Source organism: Tamandua tetradactyla, chromosome 6 (genome assembly GCF_023851605.1).
Source record: "Tamandua tetradactyla isolate mTamTet1 chromosome 6, mTamTet1.pri, whole genome shotgun sequence".
NCBI classification, from domain to species: Eukaryota; Metazoa; Chordata; class Mammalia; order Pilosa; family Myrmecophagidae; genus Tamandua; species Tamandua tetradactyla.
In genome coordinates, this window is record NC_135332.1 from 6,436,078 (window position 1) to 6,457,481 (window position 21,404).

Sequence of the window (21,404 nt, forward strand, 5' to 3'; positions counted from 1 at the left end):
CTGCGACTCTGAGGTTTCCAGGGAGAAACAAAAAAAGAAAAGAAAGTGCCTTCTGCCCCCTCCTTCAGCCTGGATGGTGGTGTGTGCGTGTCGGGGTGAGGAGTGGTGACCCAGATAACCCGGTCTGAATTCATAAGCATCAAAAATCTCAGAATAGATTCAACCCACCAGCGCTCCAGCCTTCTCTGCAGAGTGTGTATTCCTATTTACGATGCTGACACAGTCAGCTTATAGAGATGGATGGGAAGAAAATGCTCACAAAGCCACATCCTCAGAGATAAAACAAAACAAGACAAAATAACAAAATAAAATAAGTAGGGAACTCCAATTCACAATTGTTAGCTTCACGGCAATACTTTTTTTTTTTTTTTTTTTTTGATAGCGTTTGCTATCAATTGTCATTGCTGGAAGGAAACAACAAAGCCACTTGCTTTCACTCATTCAACAACGGTCTCATGAGCATCTACTATGTGCTGGCAATGGGCCAGGTGCTGGGTATGCTGGTAAATAAGACAGAGCTCCTGTCTTTCTGGAATTCGGGTATAGCAGTAGGCACAGAGCAGAATACTGCTGGCTCCCTGGACAGTGGATGGGGGTGCAGGGCTGTCCAGGGAAGCCCATCAAGAAGAAGTCACATTCGAGCTGAACTCTAAGGAGGGAATGAATAGGCATTCAACAATTAAGTGGTGCGGAGGTGGAGAGGGCTGGAGCGCAGAGAAGGCAGAGGAAAGTACTAAGAGATTCGGCTTCCTCTTAGCCAATGAAGGGTTTTAAGCAGAGAATGGCAAGGTCAGATTTCATTTTAGAAGGGAATTCTGAGGGTTGGGAAGAGGATGTTAATTATTTACAATGTGTGGAGCAGGAATCTATGTGGAAATGGTCTGCCTTCTGAATTGGGTGTTTCCCTAATTCTTAGTCCTTGGCTAATATTCTTGATGGTAGACACAACCACCAAAGCAGCCTGAGAAACTCACCCCTCTCCCTTCTAGTGGGTTCACACTACTGTCAGGCTTCCTGGAGTTGAACAGTGGTGGGGCTGGAGTCCTAGGGAGCTCTGTGGGACATATTTTCCTAAGATTTTATTGCAGGCTCCCAACTGGCCTTTGTGGTCTAACGGCCAGGGAAGAACTCTGCCTGCAATGTAGGCTGACAGATCATCTGGAAAGCAGAGGACAAAGGGTGTGTCTCAAAATAAAGCGTGTATAGGTGGGGCTGGGGAATGGGGAGTGAACGCTTAATGGAATGGAGTTTCTGCTGGGGGTGATAGAAGGTTTTTGGTAATGGGTGGTGGTGATGGTAGCATAACTTGTGAATGTGACGAACTGGGAAATTCTGTGCTGTTTGCCTGTTACCACAGTGAAAATAAAAATTAAAAAAAAAAAGAGTGTGCAGGGTGGGCCATGGTGGCTCAGTGGGAGAATTCTCGCCTGCCATGCTGGAAACCTGGTTCGGTTTCCGGTGCCAGCCCACGTATTAAAAAAAAAAAAAAAAGAGTGTACAGAGCTAAGCCCTATGGAGCTCCTTTCTCCCATGTTTAATAAGTAACCCTAAGACTCCAGGATAGGCACGAGGGAGCTCTGGGGTGAAATCTGAACCCAAAGGTCTGGAGGAAATAAACAGCCACTTCTGGCTTTCTGTCTTGCTAGACCCCCTTGCACAAGTCTCTCTTCCCAATTGCAAGCTCTGTGAGGGCAGAAACTGTCTTTTACTTGTATCTTTGGGGCCTAATACAAAGAAGATGGCATTACAGCTTTCTAAATGAACACTAAAACTTTGTCAGCTCTATCTCAGCATAAAACCTTTCTCTTGAAACAGAAAGCACCTTTGCTGGGGCTTCTTTTGCTTTTGCTTTTGCTTCTAGCCTGGGAATAAATTGAAGAGAATATCTCTCTCTGTTTCTACCCTATCAAAACCCATCATTTGCCTTGGTCCTACCGATTTATATTACTGTTGGTGCAAGTCACCGTTTGGATCCCCTTATTAATGGCTGATGGAACTTAGGTGACCTGCTTGTAAATGACGTCCCAGCCCTGCAACGACAACAATTGCATGGTAATTTCTGTTGTTTAGCAACATACAAGCCAATCACAATAGGTTTGGAATCAGGGCCCCAGACTCATCCTTGAGCCGTGTGACACATGGACCTTGGAACTCTTCTCTAGGATTCATTAAGGCTGATCTAAGGCATAATAAATAAACCTGTTAAAAACGAATTCCTCCTTTATACAAACAAACCAGGTTCCCTATGTGGTTCAGATTATTTTTTTTGCCTCCATATTTTGGAATTCTTTGGGGTATAAAAGTCTAACCTGATCTTAGCATGTGCGGAGCTGCTTAATTGCAGGTGTGTGCTCTGCTGCGGCTGTTTCTTAAAGGACCAGGGGGAGGCTGATGTGAATCACTCTGGGTCCCACACACTGACCCAAAGGCTGAGCTGTTTAACATTTCATCAACTTACATGGCATTCTGCAGCCAACCATACCCTGGAGTTTTAAGAAACACAAAGTTAAATGCTCTCTGCATAATGTGAACCTGCTAAGAGATGGATAAACAGGGCTCCCTTGTCTTACCCTTGTCTTACTCTATTGAGATACTTCCATGATTTCGTCTCAAGTCCACCAATATTTAGGGAGTTCCAGTGATGTGCAAGGCATTGTGTGAGGCACTGGTAAAGCTGTTTTCCTGTCACCTCTGTGGCTCCTGGGGCCTAAAGAGTCACTTTGTTCCCTATGTGTGTGTCCTGTCCTCTTTAGGAGCTCTGGGCCTTCGATGAAGGTACTGTTGCCTGACAACTCTGAACTAACTTCAGCTCTTCTTCTCAGGGGGCTTTGGTTTCCTATCTGGCACTCAGAGGGTTCCCTTCTTATTTGGTGGAAAGTCTTAGGTTAAATATGGAGAATAAAGAAATCAACAAGTCTCACTTCTAGTCAAGCAGAGCCTGACTCATTTCCCTGCGCTTTGCATTTTCAAAGGCCACCTCTAGAAATGTCTTTTGATTTACATAGACATTTGAGGAACTTTTCCTTCATGCTTTACAGAATCATTCATGGACATCTCAATGTATCGTTCCCTGGGTCATAAATAATTCTTTCCTGGATGCAGTTTGACCAAGAAAATGAGAAGTGAGTAGTTATTTAGCCATTCAATATTAACTGAGTAACTAGTATGTGTCATATACAATGGTAAAATGGGGAGCAAAGGAGACACTGAAGGTCCCTCCCTTTAGGGCGCTTCCCTTCTAGCAGGGGAGACAAACAGTAAAGAAATAATCACATCGGTAGATAGGCAGTTTCAGTAAATAAGTGCAAGAAAGAAGCATATAAAAAGAGAGTGTGATAGGGAAACTAATTTAAGAGTATGGGATCGGGGAAGTGTGGTGGAAGAAATGACAGTTAAGACAAGAATGTACAGATCTTGGCAGGATGAAAGGATCTGGGGGACAGAAGAGTGAGGGGAAAGGTTTCAGACAAGCACACACAGCAGCATGTACAAGAGCCCTGAGGTAGCATGTATGAGAAACAGAAGGGAACATGGTGGCAGGAGCAAAATCAACAGAAATAATGGCACAAAGGGAAGTTGGAAAGGAGGAAGGGGCTGGATTAAGGCACATAGGTTTTATTTAAGTGCACTAGAAATCCCCTGAAGAAATTGCAAATGATCTGATTTATGTTTTTAAAAGATTGCACTGGCAGCTGGGAAGAGAATGGATTGGAGAGGACAGTGGAAGTCAGGACACCACTGAAGTCATTAGAGTTATTTACGTTGTTTGTTATTTAGGTTATGTGGTGGCTTGACCTAGAGAGCTGGCAGCAGAGATGAAGAGGAGCAGGTGTTTTAGGTATATTTTAAAGAGAGAATTGTCAGAGATTGGCCATGGACTAGATGTGGAGGTGAGAGAGGAGGAGGAGTCAGAATGACTTAAACATTTCTGGATTGGACAAAGATAAACATTGGTGCCATTTACTGAAAGGGGAAGATGAGAAGAGGAATGGATTTGGGGGGAAGATGGATGGAGTTTGCAACACTGGTGAGACATTTAGAAAAAACAGAAATGAGTCTGAAGCTTAGATGAGAGATCTGTGGTTAGACAAATTTGGGAGCATTTGGCTAATGAAAGATATTTGAGAACCTCAGAATGGATGGGAAGGAGAAAGCATAAAGTGTGATGGGAAAGGATTCATGTCTGAGCCTTAAGGATGGTACCATGTGGAGATCTGGTGGAGGAGGAAGAGGTGCAAGGAGTCTACAAGGAGTCGGCCAGATTGTTAGGAGGAAAGCAAAGAGAATGAGCCAAGACATGTAAGAGTTTCAAGAGGAAGAGAATGACCATTTGTGCTGAAGGTTGCTGTGAGATCAAGTCAGATGAAAATGAAAAACTGTCTTGTAGAGCAGTTGTTCTTAATTAGGGATGGTTTTACCTCACAGAGGAAACCTGGCAATTGTGTTGCAAGACGTTTTTGGGTGTCACAACTTGGAGGGTGCTACTGGCATCTAGCAGGTGAAGGCCAGGATGCTACCAAACATCTTATAATGCACAGGACAGTGGCTCACAATGTCAATAGTGCTGAGGCTGGGAAACTCTACTCTAGAGGAAACGGTTATTGGAAGCAAACAGATTCCGGAAGCAAGAGGTCACCCTTGTGATTACTGATCTGTCCACAATGATGTCAGAGTTGGGGAAACAGGAAGAGAAATCATTGGCCAGAGCCAATGATGGGCCCTGAGGAGCAGGGACTTAATTTTGAGACCTGCATTAAAGAACACAGCAAGATGGGAAACCAAACTGAATCAACACAAAGATAGATGGACGTCTCCAGATCAGGAGGTTCTTAAATACTTGTTGAGTGACTCTTGTCCATATATCATTCCATTGCTTGCTCACCTCAGACTCCTTGTAGTAGCGTTCTGGAATTTCATCGCAGGCAATATCAATAAAACAAACTTCTCTCTCTACATCTTTGGCTTCATTGTCAAAAATCTGAAAGAGCAGAGCAATATATCAAAGGTTAGCAACGCCAGGTAGTATCTGCCATGATTTCCGCGGGGTGGCACCCTGGTGCCTGAGGCATGATAAAATCTCACAGAGCATCTTTGCATGGCTGGGTGCCCTTGGCCAGTGCTTTCTGCCTGCCTCAGGATGTGTAGGCATGATAAAAGGATTTTATTCATTGCTTAGGTTTTGTCACATCAGAGGCAGGTGGAGCATCAACTGCCACTTGGTGAGGGGCAGAAGAAAAAGTGGGCTGTTTTTAGACCTTCAAGAGTGAGGAAATAAGTCTCTTCGAAAAATTAAGTCTGCTGATTTTTGGTAGTTAATCTGAACAGGGAGAATGAAGAGGTTGGAAAGGGTCTGGTTAGAAATCAGACCCTCCTTCCCCAAGATGGCCCTAGACCTAGAGGAGAAAAAAATTTTTTTCATTAAAAACTTTATACATATTTAATATCACAAATATTACATGCTAATTGTAGAAAATACTGATAAACAAAAAGAAAAAAATCAAAATCATCTACAATTCCATTTCTCAGGGATAAACACGTGCTATTCTTGATCATTTAAGACCTTGATTAGCTTGGTACCTGCAGGGGTAATAAGGAAAAGCTTGGAAAGAGGCTGCTAGGGCTTCTTCCAAGTCTATCCTAGATTTCCACTGGCCAGAATGTTCCTTACTTGTAAAAAATTGCATGAGCCAACCACATACACAGGTATATATTTTGGCAAAAGTTTAAGTCCCTCTTGTCTTTCCCCTTGCTGCTTTTCTGGTCTATGAGGATGATCTTCCTTGCCCTTCTAAAGTAAACAAATCGAGTCTGGAAAACCACTTCATCCTTACAGGACAGTCTGAATTGTATCCTGTGGCATCACTGCTTAGCTCATTCCTGCAGGGGAACACTCATTAAATCAGACTTTTCAGAGGAGAATGAAATATTTTGGAAGGACAGGGTGGTTGATGTCTTGGAACATTGTCTCAACTCAACTTCGGTGCCTATTAATAATATGATTTTCCACTGGAGAGCATCTACAGGGCTCTTTGCATGCCATGTTCTTTCTGCTTGACTCTCAGGTTGAAACTATTAGCACTTTCCAAAACTTTCTGGATAATACGTGTGCTGGCCTTTACCCTCCAACTCTGCTCTTTGCTCTATCTCCTGTTTTCTTCTCAAACATTTGGAGACTGGCCCCTTCAGACTTGTCCAAGGAGATTTACTCCTAGTCTGACCAGAGGTGCCCACTGCATTCTCCTGAAAGACAGAGAAAGATTGATTCTTGGATCAGCTCTAATTTCTTTCACTGCTGCTTGAAGTCAAGTGCTTTGGGGGCACTGCTAAAGTGTACAGTGAATGCTTGGAAACGAAATGGAGAGAAGGTGGAGAAACACCTTCAAGCTTGGAGAAATAAGTTGTGAAATGAACTACAGAGCCTCAGGTTGTTTGCATGAGTCTCTTTTAAGTGTACACCAAGAGAAGAAAAACACATGCCTCATTAAGAAAACAAATAAAACATAACACCTCAGAGGGAAATGAGCTTCTACAGAGTAAACTACAAAACAGGTGAGAAAGGGGTGACATTTACTGATGGGATTCAAACAAAGAGAAATGAGCATGGGTCATAATTATTGACAGATTATGTGAGCCTTTCCAATTCAATTCAAACATTTCAGGGTTTTGGGTACCTTCATGGAAGTGGTGATATTTGACCTAGAAATTACAAGGAAATATGAGGTTGGGGGAGAGGGGATAAAGAGAAAGGTGGGCAAAAGGCCATCCTAGAAGGAGGAAATAGTGAACAAAGCCATAGAGAACTGAATGTATATCTGGTAGAATGAATGAATACTGTAATAAGAAAAACCTCTTCAAACAAGCAGTACCACAACGAGCCTTATCTAATTGCCAGACACTACCAGCTACCTTATTATTGATGCTACTTTATTTCAACCTTATGAGAATAGTATTGTCATTCTTGGATCTTTGATGAAAAAGACCAAAGCTCAAAGAAGAGCCTTACCCAACATCACACAGCCAGTGGGCAAAGGACCTGGGATTCCAGGGCAGGTCTTCTGGCTTCACACCCAGGCTCCTCCCATACTAAGGGGCTGCCTCTTAGCACCTGACTGAAAAGGCAACTACCAGTCAAAAGGCTTCCCAACACTGTGAATGCAATTAGCACCACTAAATTGTATATTTGAAAGTGGTTTAAAATGGGAGATTTTATGTTGTGTATATGTTATCATAATCTCTAAAGTGCTTCTAGCTCCTTTCTGTAAATAGGAAATCTGAATCTGGTTCTCCTCCTATTATAAAAGGTACATTATAAAAGGTAGCTGTCACTGGGAACACCCCAAAGTCATGGCATTTTTCTCCTCCATCACTGAATAATTTAGCCTGAAGTAGAATCCACTTAGGTGCCCTTCAGTCCAAACCTCTGGTCTCCTTCATTAATATGATGCTTAAGGTTCATTCCAGAGTCCACAAAACACCAACCATGGGAAAGCCTGCCTTCCTTGATGGCTGCAGGAAGTGTTCCAGGGTGAGGTTCCTGGGACCAGAACAGAACCACACAAAAATCACTTTTGAGCACTTTGAGCACTTCTTCAGGCTGGAAATCACCAAGTCTTAATTTTAAATAAATAATTAATCTCCCAATGATTACAGATTTTAGGAGATGCTCGTAGACGCTGAGTAAGTACCTGCCGATTTAATGGAAGGTACTTTCCATAGAGGGATCTTTGGCAGGAACATTGCTTCTTAAGTGATCTTTGTTTCCTTTCATGAGCCTGAGTTCTAATTCTTTGGTTACAGGAACCTTAAATTCACATAATTCCCAAGAAGGGGCTCAACATAGAGTGGGAACTTCATCAAGTTGGCTAACATGTCCTACATCAGGTATGGGGAGAGCTGAGTTTAAATTCAGTTATCTTGTCTGTGCAGCCCAGATACCTTCTTTGGGTGTCCGTGTACTCATTAGTAAAATAAAAGCTTAGTCTAGATGGATGGGTTTCAGAAACTGTGTGAAACTTCCAGAACTGTTCACAAAATGTGGGGAGGTGCATTTTCCTGGAGAGAGGGTTTAACCACCTCCATCTGATTAGCAAAGAGACCTGCGGCCCTAATGAGGTTAAGATTGAGTGACCCAAGTGACCATCAAAATTCCTTCCAGTTTTGGGTGGGTAACAGTAGTGCTGGGTGGGCAACAGTGGCTCAGTGCCAGAATTCTTGCCTGCCATGCCAACGACCTGGGTTTGATTCCTGGAGCCTGCCCATGCCAAAAAAAAAAAAAAAATCCTTCCAGTTTAAAAGTCTGATCTTAAAATTGACATTTTATGATATTACAAGTCATAAAATATGCTTTATTGGACCTATACTTTGTGCAATTTAAAGAGATGACTTTCTATTAAGTATGATCATGTATATATAATTAAGACCGTGCATTATTTTCTCAAATGCATTGCTATTTATTTTTACTTTCGTTTCTCAACAATTCAGTACTTATTCATTTCATTTCCTAGGTATGCTTACTACAGGTCTGTCATGTACAATATTAAGTTTTTATTCTATATTAACTTCTGGAAAGAGCATATAAATGAAGATTGTTTTTATTTGCTTGATAAAGGAATTGAAAGTGTATTTTTTTGTATGAAGCTAGGGTTTTTGTTACAATTGTACCTGTCCAAATTTTAAAATGTCTCATAAAAAAATGCATATGATGGCTTAAAAAAAAACCAGACTGGCTTTTGGTTGTGGGCACAAAGTTTCTGTTTGGGGTGATGGAAAAGCTCTGGTAAGCGGATGGTGATGATGGTAGCTCAGTTGGTGAATGTAATTAACACCACTGAATTGTATACTTGAAAGTGGTTAAAATGGAAAATGGTATGTTGTATATATGTTACCATAAAACAAAAATTTAAAAACAGATTGACCTCTGGGTCATGTTAGTCTCCTATATCTTTCTCCTTGGCTGTTCCTTTTCTACCCCACGCCCTCCTCCACCTTATTCCTTGGGTGGGTCAACTGAGGGCCTGCAGCAGGATTCCATCTCTGCAGGGAAGTGGGAAACGGCTATGGTTATGAGTTATTGTAATCAGGGGCCACAGCCAGGGTGCACGATCCACAATAAAGCCAACATTGATAACAATCAGAAAGGGGTTTAGCCAGGCCCCGAAGGAAAGCACTCAGCGAGAGCAACTACTCATTTGGGCTTTTCCAGTGGCATCTGCAGCTGCCAGAGCTCTGATCCAAAGATCAGCTCTTTTAGGTGGAGCAAGAGATTTGCTGGTATAGCTTCAAGAAGAGATTCAACTTGTTGATATGCTAAGTCAAAGATTCACCAGGACTGCACATGACAGGAAGTACCAGGCTCGTTCATGGTCTAATGAGCCTCCTGGGCGAACGTGTCTCCTTCTGAATGTGAGGTGGGTTTGGGAGCTTATTGTGGTTCTTTGCCTATATCCGCTTGTCTTCGTTTCCCTGCTGCTATGACAAATACCATAGGAATTTATTGGCTCACAGTCGTGAGGCTAGGAGAAGACTAAAATTGAAATGTCAGATGGTGATCCTTTCTCCCCAAAGATGATGGCATTCTGGGGCTGGCTGCCTGCGATCCTTGGGTCTTTTGCTTTTCTTTTATATGTCAGTGCACATGACAACCTCCTTTCCTTTCTTTTCCTTTGATTCCCAGTTTCTGCTTCCTCCATGTGACTTTCTCTTCTTTAAGTCTCCAGTAATAGGATTAAGGCCAACCTCATGCAATTTGGCCACGCGTTAACTAAAAGTAACATCTTCAAAAGGTCCTGTTTACAATGGGTTTACACCCATGGGAATGGATTAGGATTCAGGACATTTCTTTTCTGGGGTATACAATTCAACCTACCATGGCCCTATAATAACTTCCCCATCACTGGGTGTTTATTAGAGATGTGGTATCCTCTAACTCTTCTACCATCCACCAACAGATCATCTGCAGGGGATTTTGGGGCCATTCAGATTTACTCTCCTGTCCTCCATTCCACCATCAACAATGAATGCTTAACAGGGCAACCTCCTCTTAATAAGAACTGAGCAATCCTACAATGAGAAGGCAAATATCCCAAATAAATACAATCTTACAGATTCAAAGTAAAAAGGAAATAATCTTCCTTTTCTGTAAAGTATTATGAACAATAAATATCAAGTGTCTTAAAAATCTTTAGATATTTTGACCTAGTAAACATACACTTTGAGAATTTATCTTGAGAGAATCTCAAGTAAAGCAAAAGCTTTATGCACAAAGATTTTCACTGCAACACTACTGCCATAGCAAGAAAACAAAAGGGAGAAAGAAAGAAAAGAAAAGAGCTTTAACACCCCACTATGGGAGAATGGCTGAGGAAATGATGATAAATCCATCTGATGAACTATTATGTAACCATTAATAACTCCATTCTTTAAAAAGATTTCCTCAGGAGGGTGTACAGGGGCGTGCAGAGTGAACAAGGGGAGGGGTTCCATATCGAATGCAGGCAGATGCTTTTGTGGTGGGGGAAACAATAGCAAACTGTGGCCCTAACTCGGAAGGGGGAGGTACACTCATGAATGTGGGATGGGTCTTAACAGCACACTCGATTTCTTCCGTGAACAGGGTTGTCTATTTCTAGATTTTCTCATCTTCCTTGCTTTGCTTCTAGATTTTATGATCTCTCTTGTGGAGAGCCCATGGAGGGAGAGAATCAGGTGGGGCAGCTCTTCAGAAATCTACCATCCAGGGAGTGACAGACTGTAGCTTCTTTCTCTAGATGGTCTTTCAGGGTTTCAGATCCAAGCTTAGCAGCTGTGTGGATTTTATGTTCCTGTCACCTGCCTGGTCTACCGGGGATGCAAGGTGGAAATGGCTAATCAGTAGGGATTTTGAGAGTTACCAACCAGTCATCTTGTTTTATGCTTCAGATATGATTCAAAGGACAAAGAATCCACGATAAAAAAAATAAAACTAAAATATTTAAGCCCTCTAGCCTCCTATATTCTGGAGGAGCTAGAAGGAAAAATCTGAGAGAATCATATGGTAGCCCATGACAAACTCCGGGACCTGTCCTGTAACTACTTGTTGAAGAGTGCTTTGAAAACTATTGCTTTTTTATTTCTTTGCTTTGTATATATGTTATATTATACAATAAAAAAAAGTTAAAAATAAAATAAAATAAAAAGGACAAATAGTCCTAGCTAAGCTGCTGCTCTCTTCTTCTCTAACTTCCTTTTTCTGCACTCGGGAGGTCTCGGGGTGGGGGTGGGGAGGAAGCAATTGACTGAGACATATGAACAAAATGCAGGTTCAGCAAGAGGGAACACTGAAGCCAAATTTCTCTTTCAACAATGTTTTTATTCTGGATTTGCAAAGTGGTTACTGGTTTGGTGGAGGGATGAATACTGGTCACTGGTTAATACTTTAGGCATAAGGGATGACCTGGTGGTTGGTCAGGGTTGGTGATTATTTTCTCACAGCAGCTCACCCTGTTGAGGAGAGCCTGAGAAGCACTTATGGCCGGGGTAAGAATAATCTAGGTCTGGACAAGGAAAACCATTACTTTACGACTCCATCTCTACTGGTACTCTCACTAAGAACAATTTCACTGCTGCACAATTCTATGGCTACTGCCTCATAACTATGTCCACTCTGTGATCCAACCCAAGAGGCAGGCAACTTGCCTTACATATCGCCATTAAGACAGGGGTTAAAAGATGGTTTCATCTGGGCTCTTTAAAAACATTTTCTGCCCCAGTTCTTTTTTCTATCTTCCGGAATAGAGTTGAGTAACTGCTACTTGAAGGAATTCCTTAAAAGCCATGTTCTGGGTACCTTAGTTGAAATTGATGAAAGATTATTAAAATAGTATTATTAACTATCATTTGTAGTTTATATCAGGTATATTTCTCCCACATACCACCCTATTATTAATGCCTTGTATTCATGTCATACATTTGTCATAATTCATGAAAGAACATCCTTACACTTGTACTATTAAAGATAGTCCATCGTCTACAATAGGGGGGAAAAAAAGCAGAACTTAAAGAGAGGAAGTGACTGGGCACTCAGCAATCAATGACTCAACAACTGTTCATTAAGCACCTACTATGAGTTCAACACTGTGTTTCAAAGAATGCATAAGATAAGGCCCACTCTCAAGGGGCCTTATCATCTTCTGGAGATAGCAAGAATAAATGATTAATAACACTGCACAACATACAATCAAGTACTGGTAGGTGTGCTTCAGACAAGCATACTGTAGTCCCAGTTCAGTGAGGATGGAACTCAGTGAAGGCCCACTGTGGTCTGGATTCCAGTTTATCATCTGACTAGTAGCAGTGAGGTGATTCAAAAGACTGGCCGCTTTCTGTTGAGAGGAAAGGAGAATCCAGTACCATAATGTACCCATACAGTGTGGTCTGAGATGCCAGAGCCCATGGGTTCCAACATAGAGCTGCTGAGGTTTCCCTCTGGGGTGCCTAGAGGACTGTCTGTCTAGAAGGCTTGGAGGTGCCCCTTGGCCCCCTTCTGAACCGATCCTGGTCTTGGAACCAAATTGGAGCCTCATCTGGTAGTATGGTGGGGTGTGAACTGCTTTTATTTAATCCTCATCAAATGCTCTGCTTGCTACTGGATTCAGGGGGTATTAAGGTTGAGTAAAGGAAACTCATTTATCAGGGTTAAGCTAGTTTGTCTTAGACATGGGTAAACTTCAGTGTTTCCCCGGAGAATGCTCCCTGGTGGACAATATCATTAGGTCTTTGGTACAGAAGGGAAAACTGTTTTTTCAAAGTCAACAGGAGTCAAAAGCAAACTGAAGGCAAATGTTTCAGCTTCACAAGTATATGAGAGTATTTTGTCCCCAATGAGGTTGTAATGACACCTGTGCAGAGCTCTTGAAGGGGTGGAGAGGGCTGAGGGATGGAGCCTCTGTGTCTCTCGGTGGAACTTGCTTGTTGTGCTGTTTTGTTTTCCTTACACTCACCTCTCTCCTTTCATCAACAGCCCAATTACCTGCCAGTGTATTGGGTTTGAGCCACATCAGAGTCATAAAGGGCTCTAAACAGGTAATGGATGGAAGGGACATAGAGTGAGAGACCTCTCTTTGGAAAGCTGTCCTGGATCAGGTTAAATTTCCAGGCTATTCTAGTTATGGGATCCTGGAAGGATGCAGAATGTATGAGGAGGGGATAAAGTCGGCAGCAGTGTGAGCTGGTTAAGTGAGGACACCTCTGGGAGGAGAAAGGGTTAGGGGAGTGAGGGTAGGAAAGCAGCACCAGTGTTCATAAACTGGGTGCAATATTGATACAACCCAACCAGTCAACAGTCTATCAGATGGCACTGGGAAGGAGCCATTGATTTCTGGAGGGGTGGGAGGAGGGCAAATCTCTCAGAGGAAGGCTGGAACTCTGGGTAGTAGGAGACAGCCTAGACTGTGGATGAAGAGGGGTGTGTGTGGGGGGGGTAAGGTGGCTTCCCTCAGCACTCTCTGTGGGTATCCTGCACATTAGCCACAGGTCTCTGGACAGAAACCAGGGGAGGCTGGTGTTCACTTGGGGATGATAAGGGCTTGCAGAGGGATGAAGAACCCTCAACTGAACAAGGCCCCCTTCTACTTGAGCAGTGGAGTGAGGATGCTATCAGGGGGTCCTTGGTAGGATATGGTTTAGTTTCCTGGGCTATTCAAGCAAATACCGGGATATGGGTCAGGATAAACAATGGAAACTTATTTTCTCTTGGCTTTGAGGCTAAAAGAAAATCCAAATCAAGATGTCATCAAGGTGATGCTTTTTTCCCCAAAGACTGGCATCCTGGAGCTGGCTGCTGGTGATCCTTGTATTGGCTCTTTTGTCACATGGCAATGAACATGGTGGCACCTCCTGGCCTTTCCCTTCTCTTCTGGGTTCCAAAGATGTGCAGGTTCTGGCTACTGCCTTTGGTCTCTTTCTGTCTGGATTTCATTCTGTTTATAAAGGACTCCAGTAATAGGATTAAGACCCATCCTGACTGGGCTGGGCCACATCTTAACTGAAGTACTCTCATCAATAGGTCCTATTTACAATGGGTTCACACCCGCAGGAGTGGATTAGTTTTAACAGCATGTTTTTCCTGGAGTACATATAGCTTCAAACAACCATGAAGGCCAAGAAGCCTGAGTAGGAAAGGACACCCACATCTTGTGCCACCTTGAGTGAGCTGCTACAAAAACTGGGGGCATTCACAGCCTCAGGAAAGGAGGCTTGCCTGCTTCTTATACTAGCCACTGAATAAGGTTCCTGACTATTAATTTAAATGAATTAAACTCCTAAATAGGACTCTTCCAAGAACGCTTGCAAGAAAGGTGCTTGGGGAAGTTTGGCATAATGGTCATTCTCAGTTCAAATGAATGGTGGACTCCCAAAATGCTCAATCTGACCCCTTCACGGCAGAGACAAGCAAAGAAAGCATACTCTCAAGGGTTTTTTTTTTGGTTATTTCTCAGGAACTGGATGTTTCTAATTTTAAAAAGAAGAAAATTACCCACCGTCCATGAAAGTTATTCATATTTCAATCCCCAAGTCATTTAGCATGGTAGATGAGATCTTTAAAATCAACCACATGCGGAATCTAGTGCCATCTTGTCATCTTGCTGTTCACAAAATACAAATGACAGCTCAATGCCATTTGTAAGATATGTTGATTAGTCTTTGCTTTTTTAGCCTTCCTGTCCCTGAAGCAATCTTTTTTTTTTAAGTGTCTTTTTGGGGGTGTACAGTTCTATGAATTTTAACACATGTAGATTCTTGCCATCACCACTATAACTTATACAGAACAGTTCCATTATTCACCCCTCAAAATCTTCATGTTACTCCTTTATAGTCTCATCTCCTACCCGCATGCCAACCCCTGGTAACCACCAATTTTTTCTCCCTTCCTAAATAGTTTGGCTTTTGGAGGATGTTACACTAATGGAATAACAAAGAACATACTCTTTTGAGACTGATTCTTTTCACTTAGTATATTCCCTTGCAATTCATCCGAGTTGTAGTGTGCATCAAAGTTTGCCCCTTTTTATTGCTAAGTAGTATTCTACAGTGTAGATGTACCACAATTTGTTTGCCCATTTCCTTATGTGCTGGTTTGAAAGGACTTATGTACCCTAGGAAAGTCATGTTGCAATCCTAATCCAATCTTGTGGGAGCAACCGTTTCTCTTAAACCCTATTTAGCACTATATGTTGGAAATTTTAATTAGATTATATCCATGGAGATGTGATGCATTCAAGAGTGGGTGTTAAACTGGATTAGGTGGAGATGTGTCTCCACCCATTCCAGGTGGTCTTGATTACTTTGCTGTAAACCTATAGAACAGGAAACATTCTGGAGAAAGTGGGAGATTCAGAGAGAGCAGAGAAGGATGGCAGAATGCTGCAGAACCACGAAGCAGAGAGTCCACGGGCCAGGGAATTTTGGTGGTGAAGAAGGAAAACGCCTCTTGGGGAGCTGGAGAAGAAGCTAGCAGATGATGCAGTGTTCACCATGTGCCCTTCCAGCTGAGTGAGAAACCCTGAACTTCATCGGCCTTCTTGAACTAAGGTATCTTTCCTTGGATGCCTTTAGATTAGAGATTTCTATAGACTTGCTTTAACTGAGACATTTCCACAGTCTAAACATTGTTAATTTGCAACTTATTAAATTCCTGATTTTAAAAGCCATTTCCATTTCTGGTATATTGCATTCTGGCAGCTAGCAAACCAGAACACCTTATTTCTAGTTTGGGGTGTTTTTTTTTTTTTTTTGCAAAAAAAGTCTGTTGTTTTTTTTTGCTTGTTTGGGGCGATTTTGACCAGAGCTGCTATACGTATTTGTGGACAGGTTTTTACGTGAACACAAGTTTTCATTTCTCTAGGGTGAATACCCAGGACTGGGATTGCTGCATTGTATGGTATATGTTGATCCTTCTTTATAAGCAGAAGTGTAAATACTTCTTTTACCCCTCTGTCCATTCTCAAGGCCAAGTTGAAACTTTCCATTCCCTGGAGCTGGAAAAGCCAGACTTCTGAGGCTTTAATAACCTGAACTTTCATGAATGAAGGCAACTAGGACCTCTTTACTCTATTATTAAATGTATGCAGGCAGAAGAAAGATTCAGAAGACTTGAAAAGAACACATTCAATGTTGAGTTTGGACCAGCCAATGGGTAAAGATTTGTCCTTTTTCCTTCTTCACCCACCTCAAAGCTTGCAGAGATTTCAAAAACAACAGAGACCTTGGCACAGCAGATTATAATAATACATTTGAGAGACAGAGGACAGGAATAACTAGAGCCACCGCTCATCAGTGAAGTTCAAAGGTCGCTAAGCGCACCTGGGGATGAGAAGAGCAGAGAGCTAAAAGAGGAAACGATGACTGAAAAAGTGGTAAGGTAGGAGATCTAAGCAGGGAGGTGGACAGCAAAGCGGATGAGAATTCACAGCCTGGTTCCTTTGAAGGAAAGGACACTTCTATTCCAGGATTTGTGTTCAGAAAGAGGCCCAGCAAACTGGTGGAGGGTTGAGAAGCATTTTATGCTGTGACCTCAAGTCCCATGCAGGAAGTGACAATGAACCCTGGATCATTTGGGAGAGATAAGAGAGGGAAAAGGTTCAAGAGACGGTAATCAAAGTGACATGGTGACTGATGAGAAACGTCTCGTGATGGGAAAAACAAGGTTCTAATAAGGTGCTCTAGGTCACAATAATTAAGTAAGGGAAAGACAGGAAAGTACAGTAAGGCAATGAAGAAGGGTCACAAATGCTGTGACAATTCATTTGCTAAGGACGCTTTGAAGCCTCCAAAGTTACAATTCCCAGGACAGCTGCAACACAACTCTTCTCACAAACTTGGTCTAATTTCAGCACAGAGTAACCTCCATCTGATTTCTTCCTCTGGGTCGCAGGCCCGCTTTAGGCAACAAACACGGTGTCACACGAGCAGCCCCGGCCCGTCTGTGTGCACGTGTGGATACTGGCACCAGAGATGGTGCGTGGTTTCCCTGCAGCATGATCAATAATGCTTCCGAAAATAAGTCTCAGAAGCTGAGCTTAAAATAGTTCCATTTCTCCTGGCCCCTTTTTTTAATTTCAGTTCACAGGGTGGTCTCTGGGAACTAGAACTGCTGGTTTTCTGTAAAGGTGACAAATCGATATTGAACCTGGAAACGCTCGGAGGCCCGCGTGACGCCAGCCTTCCATAGTCAATAGCTTCAGTGTTTGGTGCTCACTGCGCCAAGGTCACTTTGATCCCCTTCCTTCCCTGGACCATTTTTGAGTCTAAATGAATCCTTTGCACAAAGAAGCAGAGTTCCTGACACAGAAAAATGAGTGGTACTTGGTTTTTCCCTGAGAAGCTCCTAACTCAGCCTTGTGGGAAGAGAATAAAATACTTAGACAGATGGCTTGCTCAGGTCGGTGTGGCAGAACAGTCACACTGGGAGGCAAAACATGACGAGGAAGGTGGCAAGAAGGGCTGCCAGCAGTCTTGCTCCCTAAAGGCCAGAGTTTCCTTTTTTTGTTCCCCAAACAAGACTCCTGAGGTACTTCAGGTTCCTGTATCTCCTTCCAGCTCATTCCTGGCTTGACTTTCTGGGCACAACAATGGAATGGGCCTCTGTTCCAGACCACTTAAAAATCATCATCAATTACATCGACTGTCAGGAAAAACAAATTTAAGGAACAATTGTTACATTTTCCTGGTAAGTTCTGCTGTGTTTGGTTTTCCCTCCTACGTGGATTTGTCCCAAATGCCTCCCAAGGCAAAGTCGGAGAACTATACAAGTCCTCTTGGCAGAGGTCCACAGACCGGGCCCAGCCAGCCCCCTTGAGACACACCAACCGGAAGGTTCCAGAAGGAGCTTTCCAGGCTTTGGGCCAGCAGATGGGGAGGGGGTTGGCTTTCTAGGCCATCCCAAGGTTATGGCATAATTAGTTGGAGGCCCCTGGAAGGGCCTGTCATTTCTGTTTTTCCCTGGGTGGAAGAACCCGCTGCTTAATCTAGCCCTGATGTTATCTGTGATTTCATTTTTATGCAACAACCTCGTCTTTTTTCTTTTTTCCTTATTGCAAAACTAATAGTCCCTTATAATAGAAAACACAGCAAGAAAAAAGTCGGAGATGGAGAAAATACAGTATGGTGGTTATGACCCCAGACTCCAGAAGACCTGGATTTGAAATTGGATTCCGCTGCATGGATGTGGGACACATGGTTGAGGACAACTGGATCTCTCTTCTCTCTTCATGGAAGCAAGTCTTCCAACCTCGGTCAAGCCTGAACCAGACCCACCAAGCTAAGCTACTCTTGGATTGCTGTCAAAGAAACTGTGAGAGCTCATGAATGTTTATTACTGTTTCAAGCCATTAAGTTTTGGGAATAATTTTCATGCAATAATAGATGAATAATACAATGTTCCAGTGATGTGAAGCTCTTTGATGTTTCCATACCTTTGTACATAGAGTCTCCTTTGCCTGGAATGCCCTTTCCCTCTTGTCTGTTGTCCTTATCTTTCAAGATCCAACACAAGCGCCTTCCCTGTTCATTCTTCCACTTCTCAAGTTGATCTCCCTAATAGTCGCCTTAATTATAGGCCTTATTTTCCTGTACTGAATAAGTGCAGGATGAGGAAGTACTTGAGCAGACCCCAAGCCCAAGTCCCAGGCTCAAGTCTCACCTCTGTCATCTAACAACTATACGACCTTGGATTTCTCACCTATAAAATGAAGGGACTAACAGTACCCCTCCACAGGGTTGTTGAGAAGACTGAACAACACAATACAGATTTTCCTAAACTATTTAGCTTAGCAGGAGAATGCAAATTTCATGGCCTTACTCCAGACCCACAGAACTATAATTTCATGGTGGGTGGGTGGGCTGGGAATGTGACTGTTTAAAAATAAACCTGATAAGTCTTGGAATCAAGCAAGTTTGGGCACTCAGATACTAAGTCCACAAAGTGCTAAGCCTAGAGCTTGGTCCAGAATTTTGTATCATTTGCGCCTAGATCATAATTAGCACTCAAGAAAGGGGTGCTAAATGAAACTAGCATACTTCTGGGACATTGACCTTTTGCCTCAATCTAAATTCAGTCTAACTACAATAAAATTAAGAAGTAAATTTTTCTAAATGTGATCATATATATCCTAATACTTATAACAATGTCCAAACCACAATAGTCATAAAAACAAAAGTCAACGGATCTTCTCTACAAAGTCCATTTCTTTATTTGCATTGTCAAGAAGTAGCAAGCAAGGAGGCAGGATTCCCGTGGATTTTCTGATCCTGAGAAATCTATGTGATCTCCAGGATAACTCTGATGTAAAGGAGAGAAATATGTTCCAGTTTAAAATTTGTTCAGGTTTCAAACTTAGGATGCTCTTTGTCTCAGCTCTTCTTCACCCTTCTATAGAATCAGATGCTAAGTCCTGCTGGTTCTTCCTAACCACAGTCTCTCTCTTTCCCTTCCATTCCTCATGCTACCTCCTTTACTCAAACATTATTTCCTCACCCTGGCCTTTACTACAATAGCCTTCCAACTGGCCGCTCTGCCTCCATCTCGCCTATTTCCACATCAATCACACATCATTGCCAGATTTAGCTTCCTAAAATGCTACTCTCTATCCGGCACTTTCCTGTCCAAACTTGGAATTCTCTGTCTTGAATTCAAAGGCCTCCACTTGCTTTGCTCCATCCATGCAGGTGAGTGTCTCAGCATTCAAAATCATGCATTCTCTCCCCAATATTCTAGAGTGGTTTCTTCAATGCCCGCTGCAACACATCAGTTTATGGTGGAAAGAGTGGAGCCCAGCATCTAACCCTGGCTCCACGATTTAGGAGTTGTGTGACTCTATAAACTGCTCCAGGTCTCCAACTTGATCATCTAGAACTGAGCACCCTATGAACCCCACCCGCTCACGGAGCTCCCAAGACCAGGTGAGATAATGGGTGTAAAGGTGCTTTTTGCAAATTCCCAAAATAATACCCAAATGTACAGAATTACTATTTCTGCCTCCATTGGTGAACTCACACCACCTCGATAGTCTTCTTTTCTCTCTTCCTTGCTCCCGTATCCCTACTCATGTCTCTGAGCCAGCTCAAGCTTCCTGACCAAGCCCTACTCACTGTTTCTAGCTTCCAGGTCCAGCTTTTGCTCCTTCTTTTGCCCAAAAGGCTCTTCCCATCCTATCTGCCTGGCACACACCAACTCATCTTTCAAGACCATGGCCTTGCTTGATCACCTTGCAGTAGAGCATTTTAGTAAAGTAACAGTATGTACACTAGACTTTTAAAAATTTAACATTTGGTTATGGTTAAATTCTTAAACTCCCAGAGGACTCTCCCCATACCTCCCTGATGGAACTGTCAGGGAAATACCTCTTCTAATAAGCCATGTGCTTCGGCTGTTGCAACTTTTGTTAAATCTGGGGTTCATAAATCATTAACTTCAGTAAGGGCCAAATAATTACCCTTCAGCTCCAGGCTTTTGAAGTCTAGTAAACTTGGGAACCTAGAGAAAATGTCCTGGTTGCACTGTTTGGAACAGCTGTCTAGATGTGGAAGATGAAATAAAGCTGACAGGTGACTTTCCCTGTGAAAGTCTTTCATTTTGGTGACTTTTGCACTGCTAGCACCCCAAAGATTCTAGTAAGGGGATGGTCCTTGTCAAAGTTCTAGTAAGTATTAGTTAGTATTAGCTAATACAGGCTAAAGTATTAGCCTGTATTAGTTTGTTAAGCTGCCAGAATGCAATATACCAGAAATGGAACGGCTTTTAAAATCTGAATTTAGTAAGTTACAAGTTTACAGTCTAAGGCTGAGAAAATGTCCACGGTAAGGCACCAACAAAAGGTGACTTTCACTCAAGAAATGCCATTCCCGATGTCAGCTGGGAATGCTTGTGGCTGGCACCTGCTGGCCCTTTGCTCCCGGGCTCTGTTGCTTTCAGCCTGTTTCCTGTGTGGATTCCTCATTTGGCATCTATGGACCTTCACTTAGCTCCTTTGGGACACAACTCTGGGTTCTAGCCTGCTTAGTATCTCATGGCAAGGGCCCTAGGTCTCGTGTTGGCTCTGAGGCAACTGTTCTCCAAGCATATAGATTTGCTCTCTCTGTTGGCTCTAAGCTTTCTCCAAAATGCTTCCTCTTTTAAAGGACTTCTGTAAACTAATCAAGACCTACGCTGCATGGGTGGAGTGACATCTCCATCTAATAAAAAAGTCACACCCACAATTAGGCATGTCACATCTCCAAGGAGATAAATCTAATCAAAAGTTTCCACCCTACAATATTGAATCAGTATAAAAAGAAATGGCTGCTCCCACAAGATTGGATGAGGATTAAAATATGGCTTTTCTGGGGTACACAACAGATTCAAACCAGTACAGTGCTCCAGCTCTACTGGC

At 42.7% G+C, this 21,404-nt stretch overlaps 1 protein-coding gene across 1 annotated transcript in view; it reads right to left on the reverse strand.

Moving 5' to 3' along the window:
• Positions 1–21,404, reverse strand: part of PITPNC1 (phosphatidylinositol transfer protein cytoplasmic 1) — a 269,957-nt gene that overhangs the window by 35,306 nt on the left and 213,247 nt on the right. The window contains exon 6 of the mRNA XM_077163621.1: positions 4,883–4,978. Coding sequence (XP_077019736.1) covers positions 4,883–4,978 — 96 coding nt within the window. The remainder of the gene's footprint in view (positions 1–4,882; positions 4,979–21,404) is intronic.